General features: G+C 34.7%; 1 protein-coding gene across 3 annotated transcripts in view; it reads right to left on the bottom strand.

Moving 5' to 3' along the window:
• Positions 1–19,584, bottom strand: part of Aff4 (ALF transcription elongation factor 4) — an 82,505-nt gene that overhangs the window by 40,795 nt on the left and 22,126 nt on the right. The window contains exons 2-6 of one of the 3 annotated variants that reach the window (XM_047555038.1): positions 17,083–17,174; positions 16,600–16,726; positions 13,383–14,165; positions 12,048–12,092; positions 8,442–8,528 (exon numbers count right to left, since the gene is read on the bottom strand). In XM_047555038.1, coding sequence (XP_047410994.1) covers positions 8,442–8,528; positions 12,048–12,092; positions 13,383–14,165; positions 16,600–16,722 — 1,038 coding nt within the window. In that variant the 5' untranslated portion in view covers positions 16,723–16,726; positions 17,083–17,174. The remainder of the gene's footprint in view (positions 1–8,441; positions 8,529–12,047; positions 12,093–13,382; positions 14,166–16,599; positions 16,727–17,082; positions 17,175–19,584) is intronic. The other 2 variants (XM_047555037.1, XM_047555039.1) reach the window with 2 other exon arrangements.

Here is a 19,584-nt window from a genome sequence, read left to right as displayed (position 1 = left end):
GGGCTGAGGTAGAACACTTGCCTAGCATGTACAGGGCTTGGGGTTTGATCCCTAGTAACCCCACCCACACACACAAAGAATACATATAGAATGATTCCATTTAAATAAATTCTTAAAAATACAAATTAATCTATAGTGATAGATTAGTGGTTGCCAAGGGACAAAAGGGACAGGGACTGAAATGAAGAGAGCATTATAAAGGATCATAGAGCAATTCCAAGGGTGTGATTTGATATGTTCATTATCTTGATTCTAGTGATGGCTTCACTGTGGTACACATATATAAAAACTTAGTAAACCATATACTTTATATAGTATTAACTGAATAAAAATCAAGCCTCAATAAAGCTATTTAAAAGATACCCATTTCTATTTTTTTAATACTATATTTTGAGGTTCATAACAAAATAGATAAGCAACATTAGAATAACTCAGGGATTTTACATCATGTATAACCAGAAGAATGAGAAATTATACTCCATTATATATGATGTATCAAAGTGCATTCTACTGTCATGTGTAATTAAAATAAGTAAAAAATTTTTAAAAAAGAATAACTCAGGGAATAAGAGGAGGCAAAATTATACTATTAAAAGGCAATTAAGCTATATGTCAAATAGTTTATTATTTTAAAGTAAATGGTGATGTTAAAATGAAAATTGTAAACCATAGGTTGACAACATACACGGAGATCTGGAATCAGACTCACTTTTTCCATTTTCAAAACTTACTAGGAGCTGGGCACAGTGGCACACACCTGTAATCCCAGCGGCTTGGAAGGTTTAGGCAGGAGGATTGCCAAGTTCAAAGCCAGACTCAACAAAAGTGAGGTGTTAAGTGGCTCGGTGAGACCCTGACTCTAAATAAAATACAAAATAGGGCTGGGGATGTGGCTCAGAGGTTGAGTGCCCCTGAGTTCACATCAAAAGCACTGGTACCAAACAAAACACAACCAAAAAACAATACAAGGGTCTGGAAATGTTATTCAGTGGTAAGAGTATGTGCTAAGCGCATGCATGAGGCCCTAGGTTCAAACCCCAGCACCCCAAACCAAAAACAAACTTATTATTAAGCTACAGTATTCAAGACAGAGGGGTACTAGCATAAGGAAAGTCATGTTGATCAATGAAAATGGAAGTCAGAGTCTAGAAAATTAATGCCCATTTGATTTTTGACAAGGGTGCCAAGATAACCCAATGGGGAAAGAACAATCTTCTCAACAAATGATGTAGAAACAACTGGATATGCACATGCAAAAGAATGATTTTTAGATCCCTACCTCACACCGCAGACAAAAATGAACTCAAAATGTATCAGACCTCAATATAAGGTTGAAATTATAAAACTTTTAAAAGAAAATAAGTGTAAATCTTTGTAACCTTAGACTGTGCAGTGGTTTCTTAGGTATGACATCAAAAGCACTAACAACAAAAAACAGGTAAACCGGACAACATCAAAATTTATATGTAACTTTTCTGCTTCAAAGAAAATCGAGAAAGCTAAAAGACAATCTATAGAATGCAAGATTTTTCCAAATCATGTATCTGGTAAGGGACTGGTCCTATAACTCAATAACAAAAAAGACAATCTAATTCAGAAATAAGCAAAATACCTGAATACATTTCTCCAAATAAGATATATAAAGGTCAATTAAAACATAAAAAGATGCTCAACACTATTAGTAACCAGGGAAATGCAAATCAGAGCCACAATTACATACCACTTTATGTCCACTGAAATTGCTAAAATCAAAACAAAAGTCAGTCACAATGTGTAAAAAATGGAACTCTTATATACTGCTGGTGGGAATATAAAATGGAGCAGCCACTTTGGAAATAAATCATCTGGCAACTTCTTAAATGATAAAACACTGAGTTACCATGTGACTCAACAATTTCACTCCTAGATATACAACCAAATGAACTGAAAAATATGTCCACACAAACACTTCTACACAAAATGCAGTTATATAATTCATAATAGCCAATGAGTGGTTGGGGAAGTCCATGAACTGATAGGTAAACAAAATGTGATACAGACATACAAAGGAGCATATCCAGTCTTTAAAAGGGATGAAGTACTAACGCATGTGCCATAATGAATGAATCTGGAAAACATCAAAAGAATTCAGTCAAAATGAAATATCCAGAATAGGCAAATCTATACAGATAGAACATTGACTGGTGGTTGCCAATAGCTAGGGAAAGCAGGGTTTGGAAGATATGAAAAGGTGACGAGTGGTAGGGGGGAGTCTTTTGAGGTTAACGAAAATGTTCTCAAATGATTGTTTTGATGGTTGTATAACTCAGTGAATATGCTAAAAAACAGTGAATTGTATATTTTAAATGGGTGAATTACAAGGTACCTGTGCCATGAAAACTTCCACAAAAAGTAGGTGATTGGCAGAAAAATCAACTATGTTCAAAGTTGTCTGATAAAGTCAAGCTTTAATTAATTAAAAAAAGCAGTATAGGTATGAAATAATACAGGAAATAGAATGAAATATTTAAAAATAACTATCTAATTCCAAAAGAATCCTGAGAAAGAGAACAAAGAAATGATGAGACAAACAAAAGAAATAACAAAATGGTACACATGAACTAAATACTATCAATAATTATGTTAAAATGAAATGTTTAACCATTCCATATTAGCAAACTAGATTAAAAAAAAACTATTCTAGGCTATCTGTAAGAAACCAATTTTTAATATAATGGAACGAACAGATTAAAAGAAGAAAAACAGAAAAAGGTAAACCAAGGCTAACAAATTAAAAGAAAGTTGGAGTGGCTACATAATTAGACAAAGTAGACTTTGTAATAAGAGTAATAGCAAAAATAAAGAGAAATATCTCAGAGTGAGAAAAAAGATAAATTAATCAGAAAGAAATTTGGGGGGACAGGGACAAGGAACTGAACCCAGGGGAGCTCTACCACTGAAATACACCCCCAGTCCTTTTTAATTTTTGAAACAGGATTTAAGTTGCTGAGGCTGGCCTCAAACTTGCAATCCTCCTGCCTCAGTCTCCCAAATGCAGGGATTACAGGTTTGTGCCACTGTGCCTAACCAAGACATAGCAATCTTAAGTGTACATGTACATAATGACGAAGTTTCAAAACACATCAAGTAAAAAGTGACACACTTTTCTGAAAGGGGAAATGAAACAAATCTATAAAAGACAGACAAGATGTCAAACACTCTACTCAGTAACTGATGGAATAAGTAGAAAGAAAATCAGTAAAAACGGATGATTTAACTACTCTCAATCAAGTTGATCTAAAACAGAACATATCGTGTTTAGTATGCATGAAATAGGAACTAAAAGATCACATACAGGGACCACAAAACAAAAACAAGCTTGAAAAGATTAAAACTATATAACATATTCTTTGACAAGAACACAAAGTTATAAAATGTTATCTGAAAAAATCCTCAAATGTTTGAAAAGAAGTCCACAAGCTTCTAATTATCTCATGGATTAAAGACATCATACACAAAATAAGAAAATTAAAAAAAAAAAAAAAAAAAAAACCCACAAACAAACAGACCATATCAACATTGTAGGTTGAGAAGCTAAAGCAGGGAATCTCAAAGCCAAGGTCAGACTTAGTAACAGACTGTGAGTCTCCAAATCAAAATAAAAAATAAAAAGAGCTAGAGATATAGCTCAGTGGTAGAACACCCCTGGATTTCATTCTCAGTACTGCCGAAAAAAAGTTTACCATCAATGATCTAAAATTCTACCTTAAGAAATAAGAGGAAAACCCAGTGAAATTACAGACAGAAACACACACACACATACAACATACACAGACACACTAGGAAAGAAACAGAAAACAAACAAACAAAAAACTCAAAATATGTCCTTATAGAAACCATCAATAACTGATTAAGCCTCTAGCTAGACTCATCAAGGAGGAAAAACACAAAACCAAAAACCCCCTCAAAAACATAAACCGTCAATACTGGGGAAAAAAGGGAAGTACTATAACATAGATACTACAAACATTAAAAAAAATAGCATAGATTATATATAACTCTATAGCTATAAAACTGACTACTTATATGAATAAAATTATCAAAACTAACACCAGATGGAATATGACTAGGTCTCTATTAAAGAAACTAAATTTGTAATTCAACACCTTCCAGTATGGCTGGGAAGGTAGCTCAGTGGTAGAGTATGTGCTTTAACATTTGAGGGCCCTAGGTTCAACTCCCTACAATTCACAGAAATTAAAAAGAATACTAGAGGTTGAGATAGCTTTGCTGCTGAATTTTAACAGGCACTAAGAAAAAATTAATACTAATACTGCACTTTATTTTTAGGTACTGGGGATTGAACGAACCCAGGGGTGCTTAATCACTGAGACACAGCCCCAGTCCTTTTTTATCTTAACACAGGGTCACACTACATTGCTTAGGACCTTGCTAAATTGCTGAGGCTGGCCTCCCTGCTCCTTTTAAAAGGCTAGCACTAGCCTGATATCAAAACCAAATAAAATGGCCAGGCACAGTGGCTCACACCTGTAATCCCAGCAGCTTGGGAGGCTGAGGCAGGAAGATCTAAAGTTCAAAGCCAGCCTCTGCAACTTCATGAGGCACTGAGCAACTCAATGAGAACCTGTCTCAAGAAAATACAAAAATGGGCTAGGGACATGGCACAGTGGTTAAGTGCCCCTGGGTTCAATCTCCGGTATCAAAAGAAAAAAAAAGACATAAGAAAACTTCAAACAAAAGCCCCGACACCACCACCAAAAAACTAAACTTTATGTATGTTTGGTGCTGGGTATTAAACCCAGGGCCTGAGCATGATAAGCAAGCATTCTACCACTGAACTACATCCCCAGCCCCCAAATAAAACTTTTTTTAACTAACGCTTCAAAAAAGAAGATACAGGTTACATATTCCTTAACTGAAAATCCAAAATCCAAATCTAAAACTTGAACACTGACATGACACTGCAAGTGGAAAATTTCACACCTGTGACAAGTCAGTCAAAATGTAGGCACAGTAAAAATAGAATATAAAATTACCTTTAGACTACGTAAATAGGATACATATGAAATATAAATGAATTTTGTGTTAGGCTTGGATCCTGATCTTGAGATAGCACATTACTTTCATGCAAATATTAAAACAAACAGACAAGCAAACAAAAGCTGAAATATGAAACACTTCTGACCCTGAGCATTTCAGATAACGGATATTCAACCTATATTTTGGAATGGCCAATAAGCAAATGAAAAGAGGGTCAATATCAAGAGTTACCATGGAAATATCAATTAAAAGGAAAATGACATACCTATAAAATGCCTGAGAAACTAAGCAGACTGATAACACTAAATCTAAATGTAAGCATGGATGAAGAATAAAAAGAACTATACGTTGCTGGGAGGTAGGGACGTGGTGAGACAGGAATGTGGTACAACCACTCTGCAAAATAGTTTTTGGTTTGTTAGAAATTTAATGTGCACTTACTGTATGACTCAGGAATTCTATTTTCTATCATATAATCCAAGAGAATCAAAACATAAGACTCTACATATATTATAAATCCATGTTTACAAATGCTGTGTGTGTGTGTGTATGTCTATGAGAGAGAAAAAGAGAAAGATACCAGGAATTGAAACCAAGGTTGTTCTATCACTGAACTACATTCCTGGCCCTTTTCATTTCTTATTTATTTATTTGTTTGTTTGTTTTTTACTTCTTGGTGGACCTTTATTTTTCTTTCTTTTTTTATTTGTTTATATGTGCAAGTGTCCTACACATAACTAGGCAAGCACTCTACCACTGAGCCCCAACCCCAACCCTTATTTCTTAGGTAGAGACAGGGTCTCGCACTAAGTTGCCCAGGCTGGCCTCAGACTTGTAATCTTCCTGCCTCAACCTCCCAAGTAGCTGGGATTACAGAAATGTGCCACGAAGCTGAGTGATGCCTTATTCTTAATAGCCTTAATCCTCATATTCATCAACAGATAAAGGATAAATTTTTTGGCAATTTCATACAATAGAATACTCATTGGAAACAAAAAGGGAAAACTACTGATACATTCAAGGGAAGAGAGCTGTGTTATAGTTCAAGGACAGAATTTGTGCTTTGCAAGTACAGACCCTGGGTTCTATTAGTGCACACTCACACACGTGCGTACACACACACACACACACAAATAAACCCCCCCCAAAATGGTAAGAATTTCACAAAAGGAGAAAAAGGCAAACATGCAGAACAAAACAAAAACCAGTATACTCTATATAGATACCTGTTTTATGAAGTCTAGAAAAAAGTCAACTCATTTATAAGTGACACAAAACACATCAGTAATTATGTGGGGTCATGGCAGTGGGCAGACTACGAAGGAACATGAAGGAACTTGGGAATGATGGAAATGCTCCTGATTCTTAATTAGGGTGATGGTTATACCCGGCATACATGTATCAAAACTCACAATGTACAGTAAAAACAAGTGCATTTTGTGTATGTAAATAAAGCTGATTTACAAAGTTAACAAGTGGTATGGTACACAAATAGAAAATTTTAATCTCTACCTGACATTTCTAAAAATAATTTGGGTTAAAGATAAACATGAAAAGTAAAACTAAAACGTCGTTAAAAGGAAAAGAAAAGAGTACATTTATGATACCAGGGAAAGAAAAGCCTCCTTTTTACAAAACATTAAAAAGCAAAAGCTACAAAGAAAGGATATATGTTATTCATGAAAATGAAAATTTTCTAGATCACAAAACTTAATAGACAAGAATCTAACTGGGAGATATATTTGAAATTGTTATTAATTATTAGAATCAAGAATTCAAATAAAACAAAACAACACAAAACCAAAAAAAGAAATCTTCCTAAAACTCATTAAGTAAAAGATATAATCTACTGGGCATGGTGAGGCATGCCTGTAATCCCAGTAGCTCAGGAGGCTGAGACAGAAGGATGGAAAGTTCAAGGCCAGCCTCCTCAACCTAGCAAGGTCCCAAGTAACTTAGTGAGGCCCTATCTTAAAATAAAAAACAAAAGGTCAGGAGCTGGAGTCCAGTGGTAAAGTACCCTTGGGTTAAATCCCCAAGTAACACACACACAAAAAAAAAGATTCAACAAAAATGGCAGTAGGAATAAGGAAATTTATCTACAAAGAAATCAAATGAATGACAAATGTGCAAAGATGATGAACCTCACTACCAATGTAGCAAGTGGGATGCAATTTTTCACTCTAAAGATTGGTGTTTGGATGTGAGGGCGATCTGGCTGCAACATCTGTCACCCCACTGATCTCCAGGATTGATTCAGTTCCATGTGTGTCCTCCTCCCAAAGCTGGGCATTGGGTGGAAGAGGACAATCTTTCCTGATAAAGGAGGACAGTTCTTCAAGTCAAGGGTCTACGAGTAGCTGCACTCCGCTGCTAGAACCTCCACACAAGCTCCAAGATTGGGGCTCAATAGTATCAAATAATGGTATACAAATATGAGATAATTCAAGCTGGAGTACTGACTAATAGAAATCCTACAATGTAACTACAGAGACTTAAAAGAATATACGGTGTTTATATATATAGATAAATACTCAACAATTCTATTACTTTATTCCCTAAATGAACACACATGCAAGCAAGAAGGCATGAACAAAGATAAATAAGTGTTTACACTAAATAAGTGTTTACAGCAAAAACTTAAAATACCAAAGAGAAATGGCCAAATAAACTAGGATATATTTATACTTGGATGAGTTGAAAGAAATAAAACACTTCCATATATAAAAACATGGAAAGGTCTTCAAGAGTATTGCTGACAGACTGATATTTTAAAAAACTGTAGAAATAAATGATAAAATAGTTACATGTAATGATAACATACAAGTAAAATACATGTATGTAAAAGCATATAAAAAAGACTTGCGAAGGTACATATGAAAGGAACACTGGTAATATGGAGGGGCAAGAATGGGGGAAAGGTAATTATTACAGGTCCTGGTCAAATTTTTTTACAAGTAGAATGTATTTTTATATATTTGTGTAAGCATAAGTTAATATTAAAAATTAATCTGCTAATTTTAGATGGACTTGGAACTGTTGTCTGAGGACCTCTTTCCATATACATAAGTATGCTGGCTATGTTCTATGGAAAAGGGCTCCTCAAGTCCACAGTTTGAGAAGCCCTTACCACCTCTGTCCTAGAATACCATGATTGTTTGCAATAAACATTGATGGCTTTTAAGTTTCTTCCCCCATATTGCCTATTGTCTTCTTAAGTACCTTTCAATTCAATTCTATTACTCTGTTTAAATTTCTTTATAGTAAATTGTCACTATCTGAACTTATTTAGTCACTTATTTGCAGTCTCCCACTAGAGTGAGAATGACAATAGTGAACTCATATGACTTTAATTGAGCCACTTAGGTTTTTCTTACATTATCAAAGACATATTCACTTACCTTAGTTGGAAAAGGAAATTTGGAAGGTTCTGTTTTGCATGGTGTATGAATAGCCGTTAGAGGGGGAGGCCATGAATGCGTCATCTCCTGAAATGTAATTATTACAGTTTGTTTTCAACCAGGTCAAGGATAAAAACCTATTCAGCTAAAAAAACCAGATTTGTACTTATACATACTGGTTTCATGAATGCTCCTCCAAAATTATACATATTTAGTCAATAAGTATTAATGAAGCACAAATGTGTGCAAGCCACTATGAGGCTGGTAATACGAAGGTAAGTAATAAATACTCCCTGGCTTCAAGGAATTTACAATTATGATGATGAAATCTGAATAGATACAGAAAGCAGCCTGTAATCAAATACAAGGCACATAATAAAACACTACTAAATAAGAGCTGGCTGTGGGAATGGGAGGAAGAGGATAATGATAAGAAAAACAGCTAATATTTATTGTGTACCTTTAATGGACCAGACACTTTGCTAAGTGTTTTACATATCTGTTACTCATTTAATACTCACAATGCCATTATGAGGTAGATACCATTATTATCCTATCTCTATTTAGGATGACACTGAAGCAAAAAGGTTATTTATTCAAGGTTACACACTTAGTAAGTAATGGACACAGGAAGCCTGACTACAGAGCTCATGTGCTGATACAAATATTTTGGTCAGGTGAGAAAATCAGAAGAGAGATTTCAAAAAGCACATGAGGAGGAAAACAGATAAGCAAGCCGCTAGCTCTGATTTCATTCACCGCTTTCTCTCTAATCAAGTCAAATATGTGCAACAAGTGGGGTTTAGATAAGATCATAATGAGTATGTTAGAGGAGAAAGGGGGAAAGAAATATCAAACTTAGATAAGAAAGGAGTGTTTAATTTTTGGCATTTAGTTCAAAGTAAGTCATTAGGTAAATTAAATATTAATATAATACCTAAGAACTTATCCAATAGCTATAACCACAGTTATTTTAAGATAAAAATTTCAGGGCCCCATACTTAAAAATAGATCGTGAAATCTAGGTAATCAAACTAACTAAAGAGATTAGCCAACATCCATACAATGGAATACCAAGCAGACACTAAAATGAGAAATTTGACCACTCATATGAAATGATGTCCACAGTATACTGTTAATTGACAAACACAAATCATATCCTACGTAAATGTTTATATATTTTTAAAAAATGTATGGAAGGACAATTAACAGTGGATACCTTTGCACAGAAGAATGGCAAGAAGAGACAAGGGTACATGATATAGTGTCTAATTGAATCTCTTAAAAACAGCCACCTGCACATAATTGTTCTTTATTCTTTTACGATGCTCTTATTATTTCCTACACCCAAGCTCTAGAAGGTCAGCTCAAAAGGTACAACTACCATTATCACCACTGGTGCTCAATTAGCATAATTTGAATTGATACATCCACTTTTTTAATAAATGTACACTGCTTCTAGATTAAAATTTTTCCTGAAGTTCACAATGAGATTCATATAAATCAAATGGAAATAAAAAATATAAAGGAAACTTGGACCTGAAGTTCCTTGCACACTAAAGATAGGGAAGAGGAAACAAACTCATGTCCCTCAGGTGTTTAGCATTGGCAGTTTGTATCTCAATTACTAAAATACTCCCAATCAATATCTATTTAACTATCATCAAGTGATTAAGCATTATACACAGGGCCATGTGCCAAGCCCCATATATATAAAATGTAGACTAAATGATCAATAACATCAAAGAGATAATTAAAAACAAAAAATCTCCAGATATTAAAATTCCATGCATTGTTGAGAATTCAGAGAGAAAGGTATATGCTCCTTTAGACTTTTTATATATAGGACACCGAAAAAAAAAAAAAGATTTCAAAGGAAAGCATTATCACTGTGATCTGTTCCAGTAGGAAGAAGGATTTCATAGGGATTCTAAGGAAAAAGAGGACATATATACTACTGAAGAGGAAGGAGAAGCACATTCCAAAAAAGTTTACTTTAAAGAACTAAAAATGCAAGAAAGTTTATGATTTAGGGAAAGCAGCTTGGCAAAAGTGCTTCATTAGTCATATGAGAGGTTAGGACTAGCCTGTGGAAAGCCTGGAAAGTTAAGTTTGAACACAATTCTTTCTATGGGTTTAACAGAACCAGTGAAAATTCTAAGGGGGGAAAAATGGTTATAAAGACCAGGGACTGAAGTAAAGAATCTGGAAGCAATGCAGAAGACAGATGAATAGACCCTGGAACACAGAGTGAGACTGTTAATAGTTATTGAAGCTTTCTATTTCTATTGGCAGAAATAGAAAGGAAGGGGTATGTTCAAGGAAATTTCAAAGTCTACACCTAGTTTTGGAATTAAATTTAACATGAGAGGAAGAAGTTAGAGATAACTAGGACTCTATGCTTAGAAGCATGAGAAAATGATGGTACTACTAATAAAGGGAAGTACGTAAGTATAGCTTTAGACATACTGAAGCAGCAAAGAGAAATTCAAATGGAACTCTGTCAAGAAGTAATTAAGAGACATAAATCAAAACCCAAAGAAGGCCAAAGCTGGAAAGAAAGACTGAATAGCTATCTAACGAAGCCAAGGATGGTAGAAAAAGGTGGGTCAAAGTGCAGGAAGAGAAGAGTCTAGAAGCATGCACCCATACTTAGAAGATAAGAAAAGACACAGGCTTCATAAAAGGCACAGAAAGAAAGGCAAAGAAGATGAATGGGAAATAAAAACAATGAAGTAAAACAAAAGTCAAGGAAAGAAGAGGGTAAAGAAAATAAGAACTTAAATTAAGCACTAAGATGAAAGAGAAAATGACGACTTCAGAGAAACAGGTGCAGCAAAATGTTAGGGAAAAAGGGAGATTATAATAAACTAACAGAAAGAATGGGAGAGAAGATGGTACAAAGAGTCAACACAGGCAGTCTCCAAAGTGTCCACAGAGAAATGCAAAATACAGGAGCTCACAAAACAAACAAACAAACAAAAAAAAACCACACACACACACAAGAAAGTACTAGTAACATGTGGCTGACAGTTTTCTTCTATGAACAAAAAGCAGTCATTGTCACTAATTCACCAGAATTTCTTTTTTTCCCCAACAAAAAAATGCATTTTATTTGTTCATGTGCAGATTTTAATTTATTCAGTAAACATTTAAAATGTATAGTACTCAGAGGATGTTTTTATTATAGGATTTGAGCAGAATGTACAGATGAATTACAAAGCAAGTTATTTTCAACATGTGAATGGCTCGACTGATAACTACTGAGCTTTGAACACTTCAAATTATTAACTGATAGGCCTGAGAAAGTATAGCTCTATTTGGTTTCTTCTTCCTCTTTTCAAGGCAGACTTGAGAATGTAATTTGTTTTACTGAAAAACAAAGCCAACTCTTTGAAGGCAAACAGAAAACAAACCATGTGATTGAGAACCTAAGTATAAGCAGAACAGAGTCAAATATTTATGATGGACATAATCAAGTCACACATATAAGCAATCTGTTGCTTCAGATCCTTTGTGAAACCTAGGTAGAAGGAGGTCACAGGGTAGAAGAGCATCATAATCAAATGAAAGAAAGAAATTATTTAAAAAAAAAAAAAAACTTACTTTTAGAATTTCATCCACACAGCTCACATCACCAGAAGCTGAAGCCTTAACAAAGAGAAAAATACACACACATTAGATTTGAAGTAATACATTACTGGACTTTTAGTATTTACTGCAGATTTTAAAACATCATTAGAAATTACATAAAATTTAAAGAAATATTTATGATCCCACTACTTCAAATCAAAATACTTAGAATCTTTGGCCTAATGTCCTTAAATACAATTTTTTTAAGCACTATAAAATTTTAATCCCCAAGTTATATAGCTTGAGGAACCTATACTTTTTCAAAGATTTTTAAAATGCTGTTTTTTATACTTTAAATAACTTAAATGATTTTTAAAATGAATTTTTTAGGTGAGCAGCTTATCTAGAATTTCAAAGTTTATTCTTATACAAAACATACCATAATACTGAGATATATCACTTCTCATACACAAACAGACTAAAACAAATTATTACTGAAGGATTCTTGGTCTGGAACACAACAGACATTTTACATAGTCTGCCTTAAATCACAGAAAGTTAAGTTGCTTATTCTTAGGTACAAACAGGAATCACAGAGTTGAACTTAAGTCTAACTAAAGGATGATGTTGTTTAAAGAGAGAACAAATTACCACTTTACAGTTCTCTGAAGAGGAATAATTAGATGACAAATGCAACTAACACTGATTTTCTCAAGGCGACAGAAAAGACTCAATGTTCTCGAAACTGTGTTTTATGTATCCTGATTCCTCCCCCCACCATTTTGAGCTGTGAGGATACTGACATTACTTTTTGCATTTTTTTTTTTTTACACAAGCTACATTAAAAGATAAAATTTCGGTTATTTCATAATGAATACCCACTTCTTTGGTTATTTTGAAGATCAAGTTTTGGTATGCAGTTATAACAGAATGATAGCATCCAAACTACACATTCCCAATGCCATGGACCTAGAAGCCCATGTTTACCATCATGAACCCCATCACTATAAAATTAGAGAATTAAAAATAAAAAAAAAGAAAGGAAGAAAACAAGATATATTCCATAAAATCAAAAGCAAGAAATCTAAGGTACTGATGGATCATGGTTTTATTCTGTAAATGACTTGACATTTTAATATTTGAAAAACCATGAATGATACTTTCCCAATTTCCCAAGAAGGGAAGCTCACAGCTTTATGGATCCACTTGGGAGTCAACTCAGAAGCCCTTCCTTAAACCTGCCCCCATCCCCACCTTTAAATATATTGCTTGCTACTCAGGTAAAAAGGCAGCTCAAGTTCACTCATAATTTCCTGGTCAACTGTTTCACATAGTTATAATAGTAAAAGCTCTAAATGTGTGACTTACATCCAGTGGTTGGGAAGGTATTTTCAGCTTGGTAAGATGTGCTTTGCTGCTGGGCTTCAGCTCAGTCATGCTGTTGCCATGGGATTGGCTGCTGTAGTGCTCAGAGGACAGCTTTGGTTCCATGGACTCCTGTCCATCCATGGGCCGCACATAGGCAGTGGGTTTCTGTAACATTGAATTGGACTTTGACATCAAGGAAGGTGGGAAAGACTGATTTGAGTGCTGCCCACTTGAAAAAGGTACTCGGGAAGGAGAATCCCAATTGGCATCAGGGTCCCGAGGTGATTTGGAACGCTGATGTTCCTTGCTATGATGATCATTCCCATGAGATCTGGAATGACTAGAGCTTAATGAAGAAACAGCCTGGGGTTTTCCGGGGCTAGAAGACCGTGATTTGGAGTGTTCTGATCCATGCTGGCTTTTTTTCCGGCTACTGCTATACGAGTCACGGTCATGCCTCTGGCCACTGCTGTTAGTGGCACTGCTACTACCTGCACTGGTCCTCTGGCTACTGTGTCCACTCTGTAAGCCTGAGGACCGTTTCTGAGACTGAGAAGTGCTGGGTGCAGGTCCTACTGGAGTCCATTTGCTACTCTGATGAGAGCCTCCATGTCTCTGTTCAAAGAAATTTGGGTTTGATTTTTCGTCTGCTGTCGGTGGTACAGTAGGCTTGGGAATTGCAACAAGCTTCGGTATTGATCTGTCTCCTATGAAATCCTTCATTTCATCGTAGTTTCCAAGCATACTCTGAATACGACTTGACAACTTATCTTCTTTGCTAGTCTGCAAAAAAGTGTAAGATTAAATATACTAGTGAGTGTAATCACAAATAAAATATGCTTCTAACTGACTTTCTAACCTTCAAGTGAAAAGGAACTTTTCAAAGGGAGACTTCATCTCACATCTTAGTTAACATATAACTCCAAGTGAATAAATTTGATAGTGAAAATGCATCAAAAATGTCTGAAAATGACTATGCTAACATACAAATATCCTATAAGACATTTAGCAATACATAGAATACTGGGCTGGGGATATAGCTCAGTGGTAGAGAACTTGCCCAGCATACATAAGGACCTGGGTTCAATCCCCAGCACCACCCAAAAAGAGGGGGGGGCATGCGAATATATAGAAGTTACTATTCATATTTTAGTAGTCAGTGAAAACCTCATATTCCTTATAATTCAATGTTATAGTTAGGAGCAGAAACCAAAATTTAGGGAAATAAGTTTTTTTTTTTTAAATTTTAATTCCACTGTTATTGTAGCTCATCAGTTAATAAGTCATTTAAGCACAGAAAACTCTTATTGATGAAGCTTTAAATCCTGGCTATTAACTGACCAATAACTGATCCAATCTTTAATGTCAGTACTTTTTCAAAGAAGTATTCCTGGGTAGTAAGAAAGTCCAATATGTCTATAAGTTTTAGTACTTTTTTCATATCCATATATATTGAAGAAAGTTCACTGATTATATGAAAAAGAAATCAAGATGAACCACTACTACTTATTTGGAGACTGGCAAATATCAGTAATGACTTTAGAGTGTTTGAAAAATGTAACCCTGTTAAACAAGAGAGGTAGATAAACAGTTACTTACAGCTACAAGGATCAGAAAACAAGTCCAATTTATCACAATATAACTAGAATATAAATGATAGCTATGATTCAAAAATTTTGGAGAAAACTCTTGATTTTTTTCAATATACCTTTAATTTGTAATTTAACCCCTGACCCCACACTTAAATAAATGACATCAGTATGACTGTCTTTTTTTTTTTTTATTTTTGATTTTTTTTAGATATAGATGGACCTTTATTTTATTCATTTATTTATATACAGTTCTAAGAATTGAACCCAGTGCCTCATACATGCTAGGTAAGCATTCCCACTAAGTCACAACCCTAGCCCCATGACTGCCTTTAAACTGGAAAAATCCTTAAAAGCTCTGGATAAATAGCTTTAACAAAGTACATAAAAAGTTTGAATAAACACCAAATGTTACAGGGGTAAACCAAAGATATGTTGTTACTTTTAGTATTTCATCAACAAAAAAGTCTAACACACTCAACCTCATAATCTACAAACCAACAATAATTATCACCAGTATAATACGCAGTATTGTTGCAGGTATATATAACATAAGCCTTTAAAATGCAAGTTGAGTCAAGCACAGTGGCACATCTGTAATCCTAGGGACTTGGAGGCTGAGACAGGAGGACTGAAAGATCAAGGTTAGCCTCAGCAACTCTTGAGACCCTCACTAACTTAGTAAGACCTGTCTCAAGAAAAAAAATTAAAAAGAGCTGGGGATGTAGCTCAGTAAAGCAGTCATGGGTTAAAAGGAAATACCCTCCCCCACCAAAAAAGTTGAAAGGAAATTTGGTCAAATCAAATGTTAGAGAGACATCCATCACCACAAAAGCCATAGTGGAGTCATCAGAAGTGCAACTATTCAGTATTCTTTGTAATCTCAAATTACGAACAATGACAATAATAAAAATAACAGTTGATTCAATTTACTGAACTCCTCTGATAACATGCTTTAATATAAATCATAGTTAAGCATCAGATGCATTCAAAGGAAAAAAAATCAGAATTTTACAATAACCCAAAAACAACCAAAATGATACTGAAGACAAATTTATTCAAACATACAATCAATGACATTTAGTAAACTAAGTTAAGTAAATAAGAAATAGGGAGGGGGGGAAAAAGCATCTATGAAAATCATCTGTGACTGATATTATAACCAAAGACCACTTAGGAAATAGTAGACAATATCCTTGATTGAAAAAATTTTAACTTAACTCAAGGTTCAAAAGGTAAAATGCTTGCCCACGGTTAGCTGTCTGACCACAAGTAGATGAACATTTGAGCCAATTCACACCACATTTTAAGAGTACAGAATAGTGACAGAAGGGGGTCTCAGGGAGGACTGAGGGTGCTAGTAATGCTCTATTCCTTGATCTGAGTATTATCTGAGGTTATTCATGTGGTAAATTCTTCAGGCCATAAAAACTTGTGTACTTTCCTACACGCATATTATACACAAAAAAAAAACTTACCTGAAAAAAAGTATGTTCTATTTAGAGGAAAGGGGAAAAAAATGTAAAGTGGTATTCACAGTAGTAATTCTTTTGTAATACACTCAAGTTTAAAACATTTTAAAATGTCATATAAAGGAGGAAAAAAAACATTCAAGAAGGACAACTTACAACTTTGTATGGTTCAGCAAAGAGAGGAGAGCTAGGTGGGAAGGCGTCTTCACCCTGCTGAATTTCCTGATTCCGCCTTTCCCGTTCTTTCATACGCAGCACATTCCGGTCTTCACGGTTCATGTTGCTATGAAGAAAAACACAATCTTTACATCACAAAAACAAAAGAAAAATTAAATTTTCTGAACTGATTTTGTAAGTTGAACACTCCAATCAGAGATTCCCTTTTGAATTTCAAATAATAACAGGGATAAATACTGAAGTTGGGTTTTGGCAATGGTTTTATCTACTAAGTGTCTTCCACAACTATCCAGAGAGAAAACACTAGTCCAGAATATCAGAACCCATCCCCTCCGTCACTTAATCTTATCAATTGTGTGTGTGTGTGTGTGTGTGTGTGTGTACGTGTGTGGTCCTGAAAGTTGAACCCATCTACCACGGCCTCCCCCCAGGGTTCAGTTCTTTTCTCTACTTTGCATCTACCTTATCTTGATTTCTTTCTGTCCCAAACACAGCTTCCTTGGTGTCCATCCTTATGGCAGTTTGACCTCAGCTTTGCTGTTGTTCTAGATTCCCTAAAAAACGACATTTCTGCTCTAAATATATTAGTATTTCAAGTAACACCTCAATAAACAACAAACCTGAGGGCTATCAGTGACAGAATATTAACCTGTGTTAGTAACTATAATTGAAAATTGTATTGAAAAAGTCCTTTAAGATGATGGAAAAAATGGGAGTGTCATTTCTACAATCCTGGCAGTATACTGTATTTGCAGTAGAACAAACCAAGGGAAATGGACGGCTTATTTATAGCAGTAGGGATTTCAGTTATACAGACAAAGATGAAAAAGGCTGTCAAACCCTGAGATGAGGGGAGAGGAAGGGAGGAGAGAGAAAAATGAGGTGGTGGGAGAAAAGGGGAAGTGAGGGTGAGGAGGAAAACTATAAGGGAGACCTGTTGCAGGGCTAGCCTACTATTTTAAACCAAATCAGAAAATTAAAGGCAATCAAGACTGAGGGAAACTACAATTATAAAGTCAGAATGGTCAGCAAAACCAATATACCCTTGAGGATTTTTATCAGTCATTTAAGCATGAAGACAAACATCCAAAAATAAAACTTCCTGATTTGCACAATTTAGACTCATTCAAGTAAAGCAATTCAATGTCAAAGAGAAAGAATGTTCTCAGTGTTTAAACTTGTATTCAAATTGTTTCTTATTTGTATAATATTCTAATAAACTTATATAAGAATGTAAGCTATTACAGGATATAGAAATACTAAGTGATTTCTTTGATTTCCCTAATGTTTAGCCCCCTACAGAACCAGTAAGAAGTACTGAATCTTTAATGACCACCATAAAACATCAACATTTAAGTATTCAGAGAATAAAACCAAAGAACATATTATCCTTTAGCATATTTGAACCATCTAATATATATGATTCATTTTTTTATTTTTTATTACAGTTTGTATAATTAACAATCAAATTTCAATTAGACCTCTTACAGTATGGTACAGTCAAGATACAGTTATTTACAGTCTAAAGTGCATGTTAACTATCAATTTCCTCAAATTTCCTAAATTCAAATCCTGATATAGTTTAGGTCTCACATGTATGTACAGCTCAGTGGTAGAGTATGCAGAGTATGCACTTAGCATGCACCAGGCCCTGGGATAAACTGTTACCATCACACACATACACACAAAATAATAAATCAGAAAAACTTTAAAATCTGATTTAATGTTACATATTCAACTGCACTAAATAATCATTCAAGAAATATTTGTACAAACCAGGTGCAGTAATATGTACCCATAGTACCAGTTATTTTGGAGGCTAAGGGAGGAGGTTTGCTTAAGCCTAAGAGTTCAGGGATAGCCTGAGCAATTGAGTAAAACCCCATCTTAAAAACAAATCAAGGGGCTGGGGAGATAGCTCAGTCGAGAGTGCTTGCCTTGCAAGCACAAAGCACCCAAAAAAAAAAAACAAACAAACAAACAAAACTGAGAGTGCAAGAGAGATACTGCATATTTGTTGTAAAAATAGATGTAATTCCCAGAATAAAACTCCTTCTACAATTTAACACCAAAGAAAATTTGTTTTCTTTTCTGAAGCAATGAAATCATGGAACTGAATATTCTATCTTTTAATAAGATTGCCAGGAAACTCAGAACTAAGCTAACTGATTGCTTATAAGAGTAAATACCCCAGTTATAGATCTTACTTTCTATTTATTTCCTGATCTGACTTATTTTTTGTATATAATTTATAAATTCCATTTTTCCTGTGTCTCTGAACATCAGTATCTCTGCCTAAAATAAATAAAGTTTGCCTCTATATCAATAATTCTAGTAGTCTGAACTCAACATTAATATATCTCTTCTATAATAGCAAAACTATTTTATAAATATCCTGCTGGACACTCGCTATTATTGTACTAAAATAAGGCTCAATTAAAATTAACACACTGTTACATCATAACAAAATCTGTGGGACTAGTTTTTTTGTTTTTGGTGGTGGTGGTTCTGGGGACAGAACTAAGGGTCTCACGTGCTAGGCAAGTGCCTTCCCCAAAGCTGCTTCTTCAACCCTAGATTAAATATTTTTAATACTTAAGGTAAATTGTTTTAGGTACCCATGAAGTACCTATGTTAAAATGATACATTAATTATAAGCAATACTCTATGGACAGAAAAAAATTTTTAAAAATCTTCAACTTTATTTAGTAGGTTTGGTGCTGCTCACGATAATGGTGTAGCAATGAAACCGCTAGAGACTGAGCAAATGAATACTAAATTGAGTTAAGGGGAACCACAGATCTTGCTACTAGAGAAGAGAGAAACAGAATAAGGAGAAAAAGAACACTGGGGTAGTACTATTATAAAATTGTAGGTTTAAAATAATATATATAGGGCTGGGGCTCAGAGGCAGAGTGCTTGCCTAGCATGTGTGAGATACTGGGTTTGATCCTTGGCACCACA

This window comes from Sciurus carolinensis, chromosome 6 (assembly GCF_902686445.1).
Source record: "Sciurus carolinensis chromosome 6, mSciCar1.2, whole genome shotgun sequence".
In the NCBI taxonomy this organism is placed as follows: Eukaryota; Metazoa; Chordata; class Mammalia; order Rodentia; family Sciuridae; genus Sciurus; species Sciurus carolinensis.
The sequence above is the reverse complement of the archived record's forward strand: the minus strand, read 5'-3'. Positions and strand labels throughout refer to the sequence as shown.